The 16,148-nt window shown below is 47.3% G+C and overlaps 1 protein-coding gene across 1 annotated transcript in view; it reads right to left on the reverse strand.

Annotated features, from left to right (window-relative positions):
* LOC147725892 (long-chain-fatty-acid--CoA ligase ACSBG2-like) overlaps positions 1-16,148 on the reverse strand; it is a 144,527-nt gene that overhangs the window by 111,760 nt on the left and 16,619 nt on the right. The window contains exon 3 of the mRNA XM_086963383.1: positions 448-536. Within this exon, the coding sequence (XP_086819509.1) occupies positions 448-536 (89 nt within the window). The remainder of the gene's footprint in view (positions 1-447; positions 537-16,148) is intronic.

The following is a 16,148-nucleotide window of genomic DNA, read 5'->3' on the forward strand; positions in this document are numbered from 1 at the left end:
AATGGAACACTTGAAGCCTTAAGTAAAGAATAGATCAGGCACTGTAAATGTATGTAAATGTATTGGCATTTATATAGCGCACTACTTACCCGTAGGGTCCCAAGGCGCTTCGACCGCTGCGAAACCCTTCCTGGCTTCCCTGAGAGATGGTCCCTTAATGGGTATCTCCAGGGTGAGACCAGGCATCCCCGGCAGTCTGGTGGGGCCGTTAGTGAAGATGAGGCAAGCTAATGCCCAGAGTTGCCGAGTGTGATCGCTGATCAGAGTGGGCACCGAGGCGAGAGAATTATCGAGTCCGCTGACCCTGGTCCAGAAACCTGCCGCGCCGGGAATCGAACCCTGGTCACGGGCCGTCCTCTGCTCTGGGGTCTGCCGCCTCTAACCAGTGAGCCACACTACTTCCCCCAGTGAGCCACACTACTTCCCCCAGTGAGCCACACCACTTACCCCGCCATGATGGCTCCTACATCTGCAATGAACCACTCTGGGGAGTTAAAGCCCAGAACCCCAACACCGTGGAACCGCTCCAGGCCAAGCTGCAAATGTGAAAGAAAGAGAGGAAGGACAAATAAATACTATCGAGTTGCCCCGACTCATAGCACCTTTCACACTAAGCATAAGTAGACCAAACCATTAGTCACAGAGTGTAGGAGAGTGCACCTTTTTGCATGGTTACCTCCTAACTTTTTGCTAGATACCTGATGCCAACTTCTCTTTGTGTGCCCTGGGTCACTGCTAACTAGATTCCCAGGAACTATTGCCCACATGCATCAAACTGAATTGCATTCGCAAACGGTGCAAATCGCAAAATTCGGCCGTTTGCGAATGCAATTCATTGATTTGGGATGCATGAAGCTTTTTTGCTATGTTCGCAATTTTAGAAATCGCAATTATGTTGCGATTTCTAAAATTGCGATTGCATTTAAGAAATCACAATTTGAGATTTCTTAATTGCAATGCATGATCATTTCAGAATTGCGAATTCGCAATTTGGAAGAGGTAAATTAGCATGAAGTTGGACTTCTAAAACTTACAAACATGCACAAAATTGCATTTTTGAAAGTTGCATTTTACACACACACATGTCCTTGGGTTGTGCCGTATCTTTCTAAATATGACACATTGCTGTGTTTTCAGAATGGCAGATTGGGGCGTCAGCATTTTGTGCCTAATGCCATGCTTCGCCATTTTCTTGTAAATATGCCTGCAGTGTCTTCAAATGAGTTAACCTGCTTACTGATGTACTGTAATGCCTAAACTGTGTTATTAGTTTGTTTTACCCTAAGCTAGTAAAGTAACTGGAAAGTAATCTAAACTAATAGCAACTATTCTAATCTACTCTAATACAAAAAAACTTGAATGCTTCTACAAAACCAGTGCACACCATACCTTGAAAAGTATTATTGTATTGAAAGTATCACTTACCTGCTGCTAAGCTGGTTCTAGAAATATAATCACAAAATAACAACTTTTAAACAAGCAATTGGTCTGGATTCCATCTGTTGAGTGTGTGACATCATTTCTTGCCTGAGTGTATATAACAAATGCTTAACACTACACTCTGATAAGCCTGACTTCTCAACCACACTACCGCAAAAGAGAGTTATTGTTATTGTTATTGTTATTGTTATTTTTGATTTATAGTGCGCTCAATCACCTGCAGGCCTCTAAGCGCTCGGGAATCGATGGTAAAACAACAACTTTAACAATACAGAAAGGCAACCACTAGCCTAGATGGCTCACAAGGACCTCCTAAACAGCAGCGTTTTCAACCCCTTTCTAAAGCGTAGGAGATTCTCTTCCCTGCGCAGTGGCTCAGGTAGTGCGTTCCATAGCTGAGGGACCAGCACCGAAAAGGCTCTTCCGCCCTTGGTGGCAAGTTTATACCGAGGGCAGACCAATAGTTGAGAGTCTGAAGATCTGAGAACTCTCTTTGGGCTGTACACTGCCAAACGGTCTTTAATGTATGCGGGCGCCATACCATAAATGGCTTTGTGGGCTATACACAGACTTTTAAATTCCGCTCGTTCCTTGATGGGGAGCCAATGGAGACTCTGTAACAGAGGGGATGCTTTAGTTCATCTTGGCAATCTGAAAATGAGACGAGCAGCGTCGTTCATCACCACCTGTAACCTATTTGTCGGAGTTTTTGGTAGGCCAAGGTAGAGGGCGTTTCCGTAATCTATTCTTGAGATCACGGTGGCTGCGACAATGGAACGTAGCATAGATTGGGGAATGATGGGTACTAATTTCCGTAGCTGTCGGTTAATATTAGTGCAACTGCCCACCACTGAGGAAATTTGGTTGACCATAGAGAGGTCACAGTCCAATTTGATCCCCAGGCTCTTCACGTTCAGGCTGGGTTTTGGGGCCGGGCCTAGCTCTGCGGGCCAGTAGAGATCACACCATGGTGAGGTGGCGGATGGAATCACCAGGACCTCAGTCTTATCTGGGTTGATTTTTAGGAGGTTTCCTGTCATCCACTGGACCGTGTATCTCAAGATATTCTGAGTGTGGAGTTGAGCGGCACTTGTATTGTCGACACTCAGCAGCAGCTGCGTGTCATCCGCATAATTGTATACTGTGCAGCCCATACTCGCCAGGGAGGCAATCAGAGGCTGCAGGTATAAATTAAACAGCAGTGGGGATAGGGCCGAGCCCTGAGGCACCCCACATTCTAACTTTCCCACTGCGGAGGCTTCTTCTCCAATTTGTATTCTTTGTGTCCTTCCTGACAGAAATGACTGCAACCAACTAAAGGCCAGGCCTTTGATGCCAAAATCACTCAGTCTTTCCAGCAACAACGCATGGCTGACGGTATCGAACGCCGCTGAAAGATCTAGCAGAATCAGGGCGCTCGGTTTTTTACCGTCAGCCAAGCCTCTCAGTTCATCCAGCACCGAGAGCATCACCAACTCGGTGCTGTGATGTGCTCGAAACCCTGCTTGTCGTTCGTGAAGCAGGGAATGAGACTCCAAGTACATGGACAGGGATTTTAGTACATGTTGTACCAGTACTTTAGAGAGGAATGGTAACTGAGAGATCGGCCTGTAATTTTTTAATATTGCGGGGTCTGCACCTGTTTTTTTTAGCAACGGTCTTACACGCGCTTCCTTGAGTTCTGCTGGTAGTTGTCCTGTTTTCAAAGACCTATTTAGGAGGGAGATGACATGCTCCTCCAATAGGGGACGGGCTGCCTGAAAGACTTTAGGTGGGCAAGGATCCTCTGGAGATCCAGACTTGATTCTATCCATCAACTGCTGCAGACTCAGGGTGTCAATCTCTGGAAACAGTGTGATAGAACAGTCAGTTGATTTACGAGGGCCTATAGGTATGACCATCCCGTTAGACATCCCACTTTTTATGTCCTGGATAATGGTTCTTACTTTCTCCAGGAAGTATCCCTGAAAGGAATTGCAGTTTATGGGGGACTGAACACTGTCCGGTTTTTTAGTCAACTCCGACAGGATCTTAAAGGTCTCTTTCTGCACGTTGGCTGCCTTACTTAGATGGGATTCATAATATTTGGCTTTGGCAAGAGTGATATGTTTTTTATATGCGTTCAAAGAGGTTCGGTAGAGGTTCCTGGCTGAGTCCTGTTTAGTTTTCCTCCAGCCTCTTTCTAGGGCTCTGAGTTTCTTTTTGTGGTCCCTCAGTGCTGGCGTGAACCATGGGGCATCCTTACCCGGACCTTTTATCAGCTTCATTTTCATTGGTGCTATCTGATCAATAGCTAGTGTCAAGCATCGCGTTAGATCCGCGTATTGCTGATCCAGACTATGATCTAAGCTCGGAGGGCAGTCTCTAGGCAAAAATACCTTGGTCAGGGTCCTCAAGTCAACCTCTGCCCATTTGCGAATTTTCTTGACCTCCGATGTTGGCTTAATTATTTGGCCCTTGATACGTATCTCGCAGGATATTAAATAATGATCAGACCAGATACATGGGGCTACCTCTTTCAGTGTTAGGGACGGATCTGTAGTCCACACCAGGTCAAGGGTGTGACCTTTGGTATGCGTGGGGACCTTCACGAGTTGTTTAAAATTTAACGCTGACATCAGGGTGTCCAAGTAACGCGTAGGTGAGTCCCAGTGGGGTTTATCCCAGTGCAAGTTGAAGTCTCCTGTGACTAGAATTTTCGAGTAGCGGGTGCAGAGGTCTGATATAATGGGGTCAAATAGGTCCTGGAATATTGGGGTTGCATTGGGAGGGCGGTAAACCGCTAGCACCACCCAACATGAGCTGTTTACTGTAACTTTCACCCCAAGTAAATCAGCCAGGTCGACTGTCTCTGATAGTAGAATTTCCACTGACAGAGCCTTTTTAATCATTTTGTATCATTTACCTTAGCCTCTGTTATACCTCTGGGGATCCACTGGACTCTATGCACACTGGGGCATATTACCAGGCAATAGCGATAATTATCGCTATTGCTTGGTTAGAGACAAAAATACACTGCTGAGCTGCGGCGATTTTTATCGCAAATAAACCTTGGTATTACCAAGGTTTATCGCAAATGCGATAAAAATCGGCCGCAATGCATGAATATCGCTGAAAAGTCAGCAATATTCATGCATTACCGAGATAATGCTCTTAGCCATGTTATCCACCTCCCATTGGATAGCATGGCTAAGAACTGCTCAGGGCAGGTGTTAGCTTTTGGAGATATTCGCGCTTAGAGCGAATATCTCCAAAAGTTGGTAATAGGAGATAGTGATGTTAGCGACTGTTTCCAGTCGCTAACATCTTGGCACGCCCACTTTGCATGTCATTAGTGATAAATATGGTACAAAAGGGGGTGGTGATGGACGGAGCATCTGAATCAATCAAACATTCACACCCAGTCAAAAGATCTGGGTTTATTCCATTACCGTTCTTTAGCTCACTCTGCCACCCCAGTTCAGACATGGCTATATGCAAATCAGTCTGATCCTGTGCCTCATGGGAACAGTCCAGCCCGAACTGCCAAGCCATGTCTTCCCTGGACCGGAAACAAGCTCCAGAGGACCGGTTTCTGGCATTACAGCCGTCTTCAGCCCGGCTTGCTTGAATCCAGTGGCAAAGTGAGCAAGGGACTCACGTCTGAGCATACCCTGCCACACTTATAGTGGCCAAAAGCGGTACAAAAGGGGGTGGTGATGGACGGAGCATCTGAATCAATCAAACACTCACACCCAGTCAAAAGATCTGGGTTTAATCCATCACCGTTCTTTGGCCCACTCTGCCACCCCAGTTCAGACATGGCTATATGCAAATCAGTCTGACCCTGTGCCTCATGGGAACAGTCCAGCCCGAACTGCCAAGCCATGTCTTCCCTGAACCGGAAACAAGCTTCCGAGGACCGGTTTCTGGCATTACAGCAGTCTTCAGCCCGGCTTGCTTGAATCCAGTGGCAAAGTGAGCAAGGGACTCACGTCTGAGCATACCCTGCCACACTTATGGCGGCCAAAATCGATACAAAAGGGGGTGGTGATGGACGGAGCATCTGAATCAATCAAACACTCACACCCAGTCAAAAGATCTGGGTTTAATCCATCACCGTTCTGGGGTGACCTGGGGTGGCTGAGTGAGCTAAAGAATGGTGATGGATTAAACCCAGATCAGTTGACTGGGGGTGAGTGTTTGATTTGCTCAAATGCTCCATCCATCATCCCCCTTTTGTTTCGCTTTGTTCGCCCTAAATTGGCAGGGTATGCTCAGACGTGAGTCCCTTGCTCACTTGGCCACTGGATTCAAGATAGCCTGGCTGATGAGGATTATGAATCCGAAACCGGTTCCAGGATGCTTGTTTCCGGTCCAGGGAAGACATGGCTTGGCAGTTCGGGCTAGACTGTTCCCATGAGGCACAGGGTCAGACTGATTTGCATATGGCTATGTCTGACCTGGGGTGCCTGAGTGAGCTAAAGAATGGTGATGGATTAAACCCAGATCAGTTGACTGGGGGTGAGTGTTTGATTTGCTCAAATGCTCCATCCATCATCCCCCTTTTGTTTCGCTTTGTTCGCCCTAAGTTGGCAGGGTATGCTCAGACGTGAGTCCCTTGCTCACTTGGCCACTAGATTCAAGATAGCCTGGCTGATGAGGATTATGAATCCGAAACCGGTCCCAGGATGCTTGTTTCTGGTCCAGGGAAGACATGGCTTGGCAGTTCGGGCTGGACTGTTCCCATGAGGCACAGGGTCAGACTGATTTGCATATGGCCATGTCTGACCTGGGGTGGCTGAGTGAGCTAAAGAATGGTGATGGATTAAACCCAGATCAGTTGACTGGGGGTGAGTGTTTGGTTTGCTCAAACGCTCCGTCCATCATCCCCCTTTTGTTTCGATTAGTGATAAATATCAGTGACATGCAAAGTGGGGCCCAAGATGGTCGCTATCTCCAACTAGCTGTCGCTAACTGGTGTTAGCGACAGCTAGGTAATAGGGAGATAATTTTATCTCCGCTTTCTTGGCTTTTAAAGCCAAAAAAGCGGAGATAAACCTCCTTGATAATATGCCCCACTATACCTTATTTGGTATGGTATACACAGAGCCAGCTTTCTGCACACAGTCTAGATAAGACCTAGAAACATTCACTGAGAGAAAGTAAGACACATATCACTATAAATCTATCAAAATACATTTTTGCTGTTTCTGTGTTGTTTGTCAGTGTGTCAGAATAAAACAGGTCGTTTTTGCTCTGATATGTGCCAAAAAGAATGTTTAAAAATTGCACAAACTAATAATGTAAAGAAAGGTGCTAAAAATCAGCCATTTTGATGGGAAACAGGACCCTGCCTATACAGGTGTAAGTGCCACCACCCCCCTCCCCCCGCCTCTCTTCCTGTCCAGGAAGAGGTATCAGAATGCAGATGAGTACTCAGACACAACCACCCTTCCTATGTTTGTGGCTTTGTAGAGGGAATACACAATGTGTAGCCGTCACCCACCCAGGTGTGTATTGGAGACAGGCTGCAAGGCACCCAGAGCAGTAAGAGCATAGAAATATCCACATTCTAAAAGTGGCATCTCTAAAACAGTAATGTTAAATCCAACTTTCCCAGTAGAGCAGTTTTATTATTACCATTCCATAGATATGAAACATGATGCAGCTACTCATTTTTAATCAGGGGTTACAGCTTAAAAGCTTTTTAAAGAATTCCCAATGTTAGCCCATGAGAGGAGTAAGCATCACAATAGTGAAAAATGAATTTAGATGTTTGTCAAAAGTACATATCCTACCTTTTATTTACACAGCACCCTGACCATAGAGCTACCAAGGGCCTACCTTAGGGTTGACTTAGGTGTAATGTAAAGGGAGTGTAAGGCTTGGCAGGGGGTTTTAAATAACACGTGGAAGTGGCAGTAGACTGGAGTCACAGGCCCTGCAATGGAAGGCAGGTTTGAAAAGGCTACTTTTGTGGATGGCACGATCAGTGCTGCAGTCCCACTTGAAGTATTTAGGTCCCAGGCTCTGAGTATATTGTATGCCACTTTACAAGGGACTTACGAGGAAACTAAATATGTCAATTGAGTATACACCAATATCACCATGTTTAGGGGAGAAGCATATGCACTTTGCACTGCTTAGCAGTGGTAAAGTGCTCAGAGTCCTAAATCCAACAAAGATAATTCAGCAAAAAGAGGGGGAGGAAGGCAAAAGGTTTGGGGTGACACTTTAAAGAAGGTCATTTTCCAACAGTCCCTCATTGGCTTTATGGTGTTGCCTGACAGATGTTTTTTTTCTTTTAAAGTTCTGTTTATTGAGTTTTCAAGTAAGTCAGATGACAAGCATTAAATCATCTTGCATAAGATCAATCATTGCCTTAGAACAATCACATTGTCCGTCAGCTTGTACTGCTTTGACGCCAGATTACAAGTACATAACAGGGAACAATAAGGAAAGAGGAAAATCAAACTGGGCTCTCTGCTGCACCATAAAGGAGAAAATAAGCAGAGAAACGGGAGACGGAGAGCACTCTGGAGGGTATGAGGTTGTGTCGCTGCTTCCATTGCACCCACACACATATTCGGGCACCAGAGTGCTGTCAAACCCACCATCACTCACTGCGCCACTCAGTCGGAGAGAGCTCCACCCGGGGCCTCACTGTCAAGCTATGTCATCAGGGCACAAGTCCTAAAAAAAGAAGTGGGGGGACGCTGATGTCACAACAGGAAGTGACATCACAAAAGATGGCTTCCACTCAGTTGCAGTTTATAGTTATCGAACTTTCGGTAAAATAAGTGGGGGGACGCCGTCCACCCGCGTGGTACCCCGACTCGAGCCCTGTATGTCATCGCCAGCTGTAGTGCTCTATGCCTCAGTGGGGGCCCTGAGGTACAATTCTACTGGTGTGGCGTCCATATACCTTTGGCCGGGACCTTACCGGCATCCACTCCTGCTCTGCGGGGTCAGGCGTCGCCCCAATAAATCACCACATGCCTCTCGGCCAAAAGGAGAGCTCAGTTTGCGCATGTCTTGGGGGACGTCTTTCACGGCACCCAGCTGCACCCTCCAGAGGGGGCTCAGTCATCACCAACAGGGAATCAAAAGAGTTCCCCTAGAAGTCCCACGAGCCTTTACAGGTCCATGCCAGGTGTAAAAGCAAACACAGCGCGCATCGGCAATGAAGCCCGTTCTTTTCTTGGTGCCAGGGGAGTGGTAGAGTCTACCCATGGGTTTAAAGTGTATTAGGCGCCAGGATTGGCACCAACGGCATTTCCACTGCCCGTCAGTAGGGGGCGACTCCAGGTCGTAGGCCCATGCCTTCCTACTGCTGGAAACTCGCACAGGCGCCATGTAACGCCTCGGGATTAGTCTACGTGGAGAGGGATTTGTAAGAATCCCCTCAAGAACCGTTAGCGTGGGTGGGGCCTCCAGGAAGGAGCTGCTCGAATTGTATATTGATGACCCTGATAGGGACTGTTGTGGTGAAATAAAAGTTCAGTCCGGCTATAAAGTGCCAATGGAAGTCCTACGCAGGTGTTGCACTCAGTTACGGATACCAGAGTGGCTGGTGATTAGGATGGAAGGGTGACAAATGATCAGCATCGAGGGAGCCAATAGGCAACCCAGGTGGGCCCTCCTCCAGATCTCATTCCACACCGATGAGGTACAAGCGACCGTGTCCACCTGGGCACGCGGACATCTGGGGATCAAATAAAGCATCAACTGCACAGGGCAGGGTGCTACGATGCGGTGTGCCCCATGATCTGAGCCTGAGCACTATGATAATACGGGTCCATGTCCGGGGCCTCAAGTCTTCCCTGCTCGAACAGAAGTGTCAATACTTCCTATGAGATATGGGGTTGGCCCCCGTGCCCATGCCAGCGATTCCAGGCGCAAATGGAGCTGGCGTCGGAAGTGGACCATAAGTGGAGAGAGGCAGATTGACGAACAGACACTGGAATTTAGGATCACCATCTTCACGATGGCCAACCTCCCAGTCATTGAGAGTGGAAGCCTCCTCCAGCCCTCTAGTCGCTCATCAAACCATATCATTAGACATTTATAGTTAGCTTGCCACAACTCGTCGAGGTCCCTGCTAATACAAACCCCAGGATACGACACCTGTCCCATGACCAAGTCATTAGGAACTCTCAGATGAGCTTGCCGTCACTTCCATCAGAGGGAACACAGCTGATTTGGTCCAGTTTATTGTGATCTCAGAAATACAGCTGAATCTGGTGAACTCCTGGATCAGGAGATCTAGATTGACTCTCAGCTCCCGTGCATACAAAGGGATGTCGTCAGTATTCATACATACAGTGATTCTACTTGGAGTGAATCCCAGACCACGGTCTGCATGATGATATTGCACTCGGGCCGCAAGCGGCTCCATGGTGATAGAAAACAGGATAGGCAGAGCAAAGAGATAAGGCCATTCTAGTGAATCAAACGCCTTAGTGGCATCTTAAAAAATGCTGTATCACAGCAGTCAGGGCTAATCATGTGGAGTAAAGCAAAGAAGGTGCTCCTTTCTTGGGCCGTGGACCTACTCGGAACAAACCCTGACTGGTCTGGTCGAACAATGGACAGCAGTAGCGGGAGAAGTCAAGATGCAATCAATTTGGCAAGGATTTTGTTATCTATGTTAATCATCGATAAGGATTGATATGACTCACACCACTGAGGATCTTCATTAGGTTTAAGTATTGTCACTATCAAGGCTTCCCGCAGGGTGGGAGGAAGAACGCCAGCAGTAAGGGACTCCTCATACATGGCAGGGAGGTGCAAGGCTAAGGTGCACATATGTTCTTTATAAAAGGCAGCAGTGAGCCCATCGAGGCCTGGTGTTTTCTCCGTAGTCATTGCAGAGGAGAGTTTGTCTAAGAAGCCCCTATGTCTAGCCTTGAGCCACTGCAGCTGCAGGGAGTCACAGTAGGAGTCGAGATCAGTTATTCAATCAATCAGGTGGCTTGTAAAGTGCTGCTACTCACCTGTATGGGTCTCAAGGCGCTGGGGAGGGAAAGAACTGCTGGTCCGTCCAAGGCACTGTTGTTCAGCCGAAGAGCCAGGTCCTGTGGTCTTTCCTGAATTGAGGCAGTGACGGTGATTCCCTCAGGTGGAAAGGGAGGGTGTTCCATGTCTTTGCTGCATGGTAGAAGAAGGATCTTTCTCTGGGCCTGGTCTTGCGGATACGTGGAATTGTAGCAAGTCAGTTGGGCAGAGTTGAGGTCTCTGGTGGGTGCATGGAAAGCAAGGCGATGGTTAAGGTACAAAGGTCCTGTTTTTTGTAGGGCTTTGTAGGCGCGTGTGAGGAGCTTGAAGGTGATTCTTTCGTTTTGGACTCGGTGTGGATCCCCTTGAAGACTCTTCGGAGCCAGTGTACTATGTAGCAGTGGGATGATGAGATGGCCTTGATTTGGCGGCTCATGATTAACAAGGAATCCAGGATGGAACTGAGGTTTCATTCGTGGCCTGTAGGTGTGATGCCAAGTGCTGTGGGCAACCTTCAGTCATCCCAGCGGATGGGGTGGAGCTCATGACGAGGGCTTTGGCCTTCTCTGAGTTGAGCTTGAGGCAGCTGGCCTCCATTCAGGTGTTGACAGCATTCATCCCATCCTGGAAGTTGTTCTTGGTGACTGTGGGTTTGTAGGTGAGGGAGAGAATCAGCTGGGTGTTGTCAGAACATTAGATGATGTTTAGTGCGTGGTTCCTGATGATGGCTGCAAGTGGGGTCATGTAGATCTTAAGGAGAGTGGTGCTCAGGGAGGAGCCCCACGGCACTCCACAGATGGTCTCTGTGGGTTCAGAGTGGAACAGTGGTAGTCTGACTCTCTATGTTCAGCTCGGTGAGGAATGAGTGGGTCCATACCAGGGCTTTGTCACGGATGCTGCCGTCATGGAATCTTATGCACAGGGTGCGGTAGGAGACAGTATTGAATGCATGATCCGATAGCGTTGTCAGAAGATGAGCAACTTTGGTGGGCCAAACATTAATATCCTGAGTGGCCAACCAAAATGAATTAGAGACCAAGTGATGTTTGTAGGTGCTCTATAGGTGAGTTAAATAGTGTGCCTGTTCCTTGCACACCAGTTGTCAAGAAGTGCAGTGTCACCAATCAGTAGGTGTAGTTGCACTACTGCTTTCGGGTATGGCTGTCTAGTTTTGCTGGATGGATCGGACACCGGATCCAGCACTACATTATAGTCCCCTCCCTACAGAAGCGCCTGAGGGCTTAGCATACCAGCCAGTCGCCACACCTCAGCGTAGAATCCCTCTTGTCTACATTAGGACAGTAAACAGATAAAAGTTTGATTGGGTGGTCCTGTAGCATGCCAGAAAGAAATACATACCGACCCTGAGGATCACATAGTACTCTGTGTGTGTAGACCATCGTAGCACCTTACGGATCAGTATAGCAACTCCTCACACATAGTACGAGTAGTACGCTGTGTGTCTATCGCCCATCCACCCCGCCTTTAGACACTTTTGCGTGTCTGTGGTGAGGTAGAGCTCCTGCAGTATGCATTTGTCTATCTTCTGTCTCTGCTGGTATGCAAGCAAATGCCTCGCCTTGAGACGATCATTAAAACCCCTGCGATCTTTCTTAGGCATGGCCAGCTACTGCTGTGGGTACATTCATGATTGTGCTATTGTGAGTGCCCTTCTACAAGACCTAACAAAGAGAGATGTTCCGTTTGAATGCTCATCTGAATATGAATACAGTTTCAATCAAATAAATCCCTGCAATTCAAAATAAATCTGAAGTGACTTACTTTGATACAAAACTGCATACAGAAATTTTAGTAGATGCAAGTTGTATGGGGTTGGGTGTGATCCTTGCCCAACACAGTAGATAGCCTGATGCTCGGAGATACATTTTGGCCCATGCTAGCCGGAGTCTAATAGTAATAAGGTAATATAGATTGTGCCACCTGGCACTATGTCATATCATATAAACAATGAGATTCTATCAATGTGAAATGGTGATAATTTTTAGGTGTTTTTATTTTTCAGGTCTAGTGAGATACTAGGCTCTCTCTTAGGTCTAGAAAGACAAGAGCACTATGTGCTTTTTAAAATACCCCTCACACACTAAAAAGTCCTTTAGTGTCATGCTTCATCATAGGGGTCTTCCCGTCCCTATAACGGGGCGGGGCGTGCTACGACCAAACGGACTACGCGGGAGCACTTAAGTTGTGACAGAGGCTATGTGTAGGTGTAGGGGTGTCAGTGAAGTGTAGGGACCTAACAAGTGAGTGCAAAAATACAAAAAGTTAAAAATTCCCTGGCTTAGTAGAAAAAATACATTTTATTCACTTCTCTAGCTGGGAACATTAAGAAGGGGATTGTGAGGTAGAGCAATAGCTTGCTACCAAGTCGAAATGTTTCGTAAGCAGTCCCCTACTGCTTACTCATCAGGACCATATAGTGATCCCTACTACAGATAGCTCAGTTCTACAGAGGTATGCCTACTGTCCTACAAACAAGGCAGCAAAAATAGGCTGACTGTTTGAGCTTCAGGGTATGAGCTGGCCCCCGTGAAGCATGGTAATTTGCAATGAATACCAAAAATATTGACCTATTGCGGTCTCTGTAAAGGAAAAGGAGAAAAAGAGAGAGGGAGAAAACAACATAAATGTGTGTGTTTCACATCAAAGTGAGTAATGGCACAAAATGTTTTTGTGGTCATGGAACACAATGGTAGAAAATCGCCTTGTGCTGTTAAAGCGATTGTTATGCCTTTTATGATAAAATAGGCAGATTCAATACACCTCTAATAACTGGTTAATTTCACCAAACATATTCTGTAGAACCCTCGTTCTGTGGGGGTTCACGTTTGTCTCATCACACATACAATTGTGACTCAACACAATCAAACAAACAACCTAAATGGGAGAAGTATAGGAAACCCTTATTCACGTTTAAAAACAATGGTTATATTGACTATGACCATTGTAATGGCATTATACGTACTCTTTTCATGAGTGTTCAATGCCCCATGAGCTTGCAGGCGAAGGGTGCTCAGCGCGGTCGATTGCAAAAATAAAACCGCACCCGTTTATCATTTACGGCTTAAATCCGTAATATTAGTTGCCCCTGTGACCCATTTATTAAAGACTCGAGGTCGGAGTCTCTTACTTACATCACCGGCACAAGAACGTTTCCTTATTCCTACCCCCGTGCTGCTCCGAAGACTGTCAGTCACTTGCATGCTGCATCGTTAAAAAGCCCATTCAATTTCGCATTGTCATCAGCGTGTGTTGACGGCAGCACGGAAACTAGTGCGCTGACCTAAAATGGCTGCCGCTTTTCGGCACAGTCGGGCTGAGAAACGGAAGTCTTTCTACACTTTCATTCAGAGGTTGAGACAGGGTTCTTTGGTTAGTAAACAAATTGCTACAGCCGATATCTCTAGTTCCCTTCGACAAAAAATGATCACCATTTCACATTGATAGAATCTCATTGTTTATATGATACTGCTAGGAGGGTGATTCTATCAGCACCTCTATGCTTCCCCTTTTGTTTTGGAACTATGTCATATCTACAAGGGATTATATACACCTGACAGGGCCAACTGGACCACTGTCAGAACCATCACAAAGTGAACGTAGTAAATGTAGGACATATCATAAATGTAGAACACAACCAGTACTCACTGGCAAACTCAGCATCATCCTGTAACATAAACCATAGTATGCACAATATCACATTTAGGCGTGAAGTACATTCTGCGCCAACCTCAATAGCATAAACACATTGTGCAATCATCTCCTAAGTCTAAACGCATTAGACAATAACCTCACCAGCATAACTTCATTATGCAGTAGCACATAAACAGAACTCTTAGATTAGGGAATAACTCATGGTAGAGAATAATCTTACTAGCATAAACCACAGCATGCAAATACCATCATATATAAACCAGTTAGAGGCATAAAACAGGGTGCGTAAATCATAGTACATGAATCACATTTCCTAGCACCATATAAATCATATTAGGGCCTGGCGCCCTACAAACCTAACAGTCCCCCTGGTCAACTGGCCTTCTCAATGGGGCCCAAATGCCCTATGTCCAAAATGTCAGGGCTGCTGCCAATGCAGAGGAATCCAAAGTGCGCCATTGTGCTGGGGCAAAGGAGTGCTCACTCCTATCTCCTTTAAAATGCCCCCAAAGAACTGTGGCCTAAACGTTGGAGCTGATACTACTTGTGGTGCTGCTGTGATGCAAAGAAGGCCTAGCACTCACTAGGCCCTCTGGGGTCCCCACTAGGACTCTAACACATATGCCCATCTCGCTGTAGCTGCCAGCGTTGGTGCAGCGCAGCTGGGAATCAGGTAAAGGGGCCGCTGGCACCTCTCTGCCCGTTCAGCCCCACTGGGCTTCTTAAATGAAATTACCCCATCATTGCAGCTGCCCTCTACAAGCGGGGCAGCTGAGATAACCAAAGTGAAAGGGCCCGGGCACCTCAATTTTCCCCTAACGTTGGAACGGCCAGCAATGGCGGGCCCGCTCATGGAAAATAGGCACTGGCACCTCTCTGTCTTGGAGGAATAGCTCTGGGGGCAGGCACCATTAGCATGCCTCGACACACACCCCACTCCCCACCAGGCTCCACTCACCGAGCACTCTTAGTGCTCCCTCTAGCAAGAGGGAACGAGGCACCCACAATAAATAAGTAAAGCCCCACTCACCGGGGCTGCTCAGGGCTCTGCTCCTCTCTGGGGAGGCTTCCTCTGGCCAGACGTGTGAAGCTTTCTCTCTTGCGGTGAGGGCAGGCACCGACAATTTGCCTCTGGCACCCTCCGCCTCCATCACCATGGACTGCAAGCTCTTCTGGCCAGCGCGGCAACACGTGGGGCTCTCCCTTCACCACAGGAGCTTCGCGAACCGCCACAGTGCGTCTCCTTCCTTCCGGCGATTACGTGGGCGCGGGGCTTCCCTCGGGGAGGCAGAAGCCCCGCCGCACGTCAGGCATCATGCTGCCTGACTTCCTGCTCAGGCCTGCAGCAGTGATTTTCTCGGTAGTGCGTGGGGTGGGCACCCGCCATAATCGAATAAAACCACATACGAGGTGGGCACCCGCCAACCCAGCGCCATGCGGGGTAGGCACCTGCCATCAGAAATCAGCATAAAGCGGAGTATGCTCCCACTCAATAGGACAAGAAAGCGGGGTGGGCGCCCGTCGGTTTAGAATCCATAAAAGTGCCATTATGGGGGAACCCCTACGCCGGTGCAACTGTTTTATCTCCTAAAATGACTCAGTGCCCACTGAAGATGTTCCAATCTTCTTAAAAATGCCTGGTTGCGAATTGTTGTTGACTTCTTCGTAGCCCTCAATAATGGACATCATCCCATGGTTTTTGTTGGTGACTACTCACGTTTTCCTCTAGTGGAGGACTTATCAACCACACATGACAAAGCCATCAAGAGGCTGGATGACATTTTTGCAAAATGGGGTGTTCACTCTATTCTCAAATCTAACAATGGGCCACCTTTCAATAGCAGAGAGTTCAAGGACTTTCCAAATTGTTTGAACATCAAACATCAGAAAAGTGCTTCTATCTGGGCACAGGGAAATGGCGTTGTTGAAAAATTTATGAGTTTGCTGAAAAGGAGTTGTTCGGCATGCTGCACTGGAAGAAATCGACCTCGACCTCAAGTCAGCTTTACGACCAGCCCCCCATGCCTACTGTTTCCACGACAGGAGAAAGTCCGGCG

This window comes from Lissotriton vulgaris, chromosome 3_1 (assembly GCF_964263255.1).
Source record: "Lissotriton vulgaris chromosome 3_1, aLisVul1.2, whole genome shotgun sequence".
Classification (NCBI taxonomy): Eukaryota; Metazoa; Chordata; class Amphibia; order Caudata; family Salamandridae; genus Lissotriton; species Lissotriton vulgaris.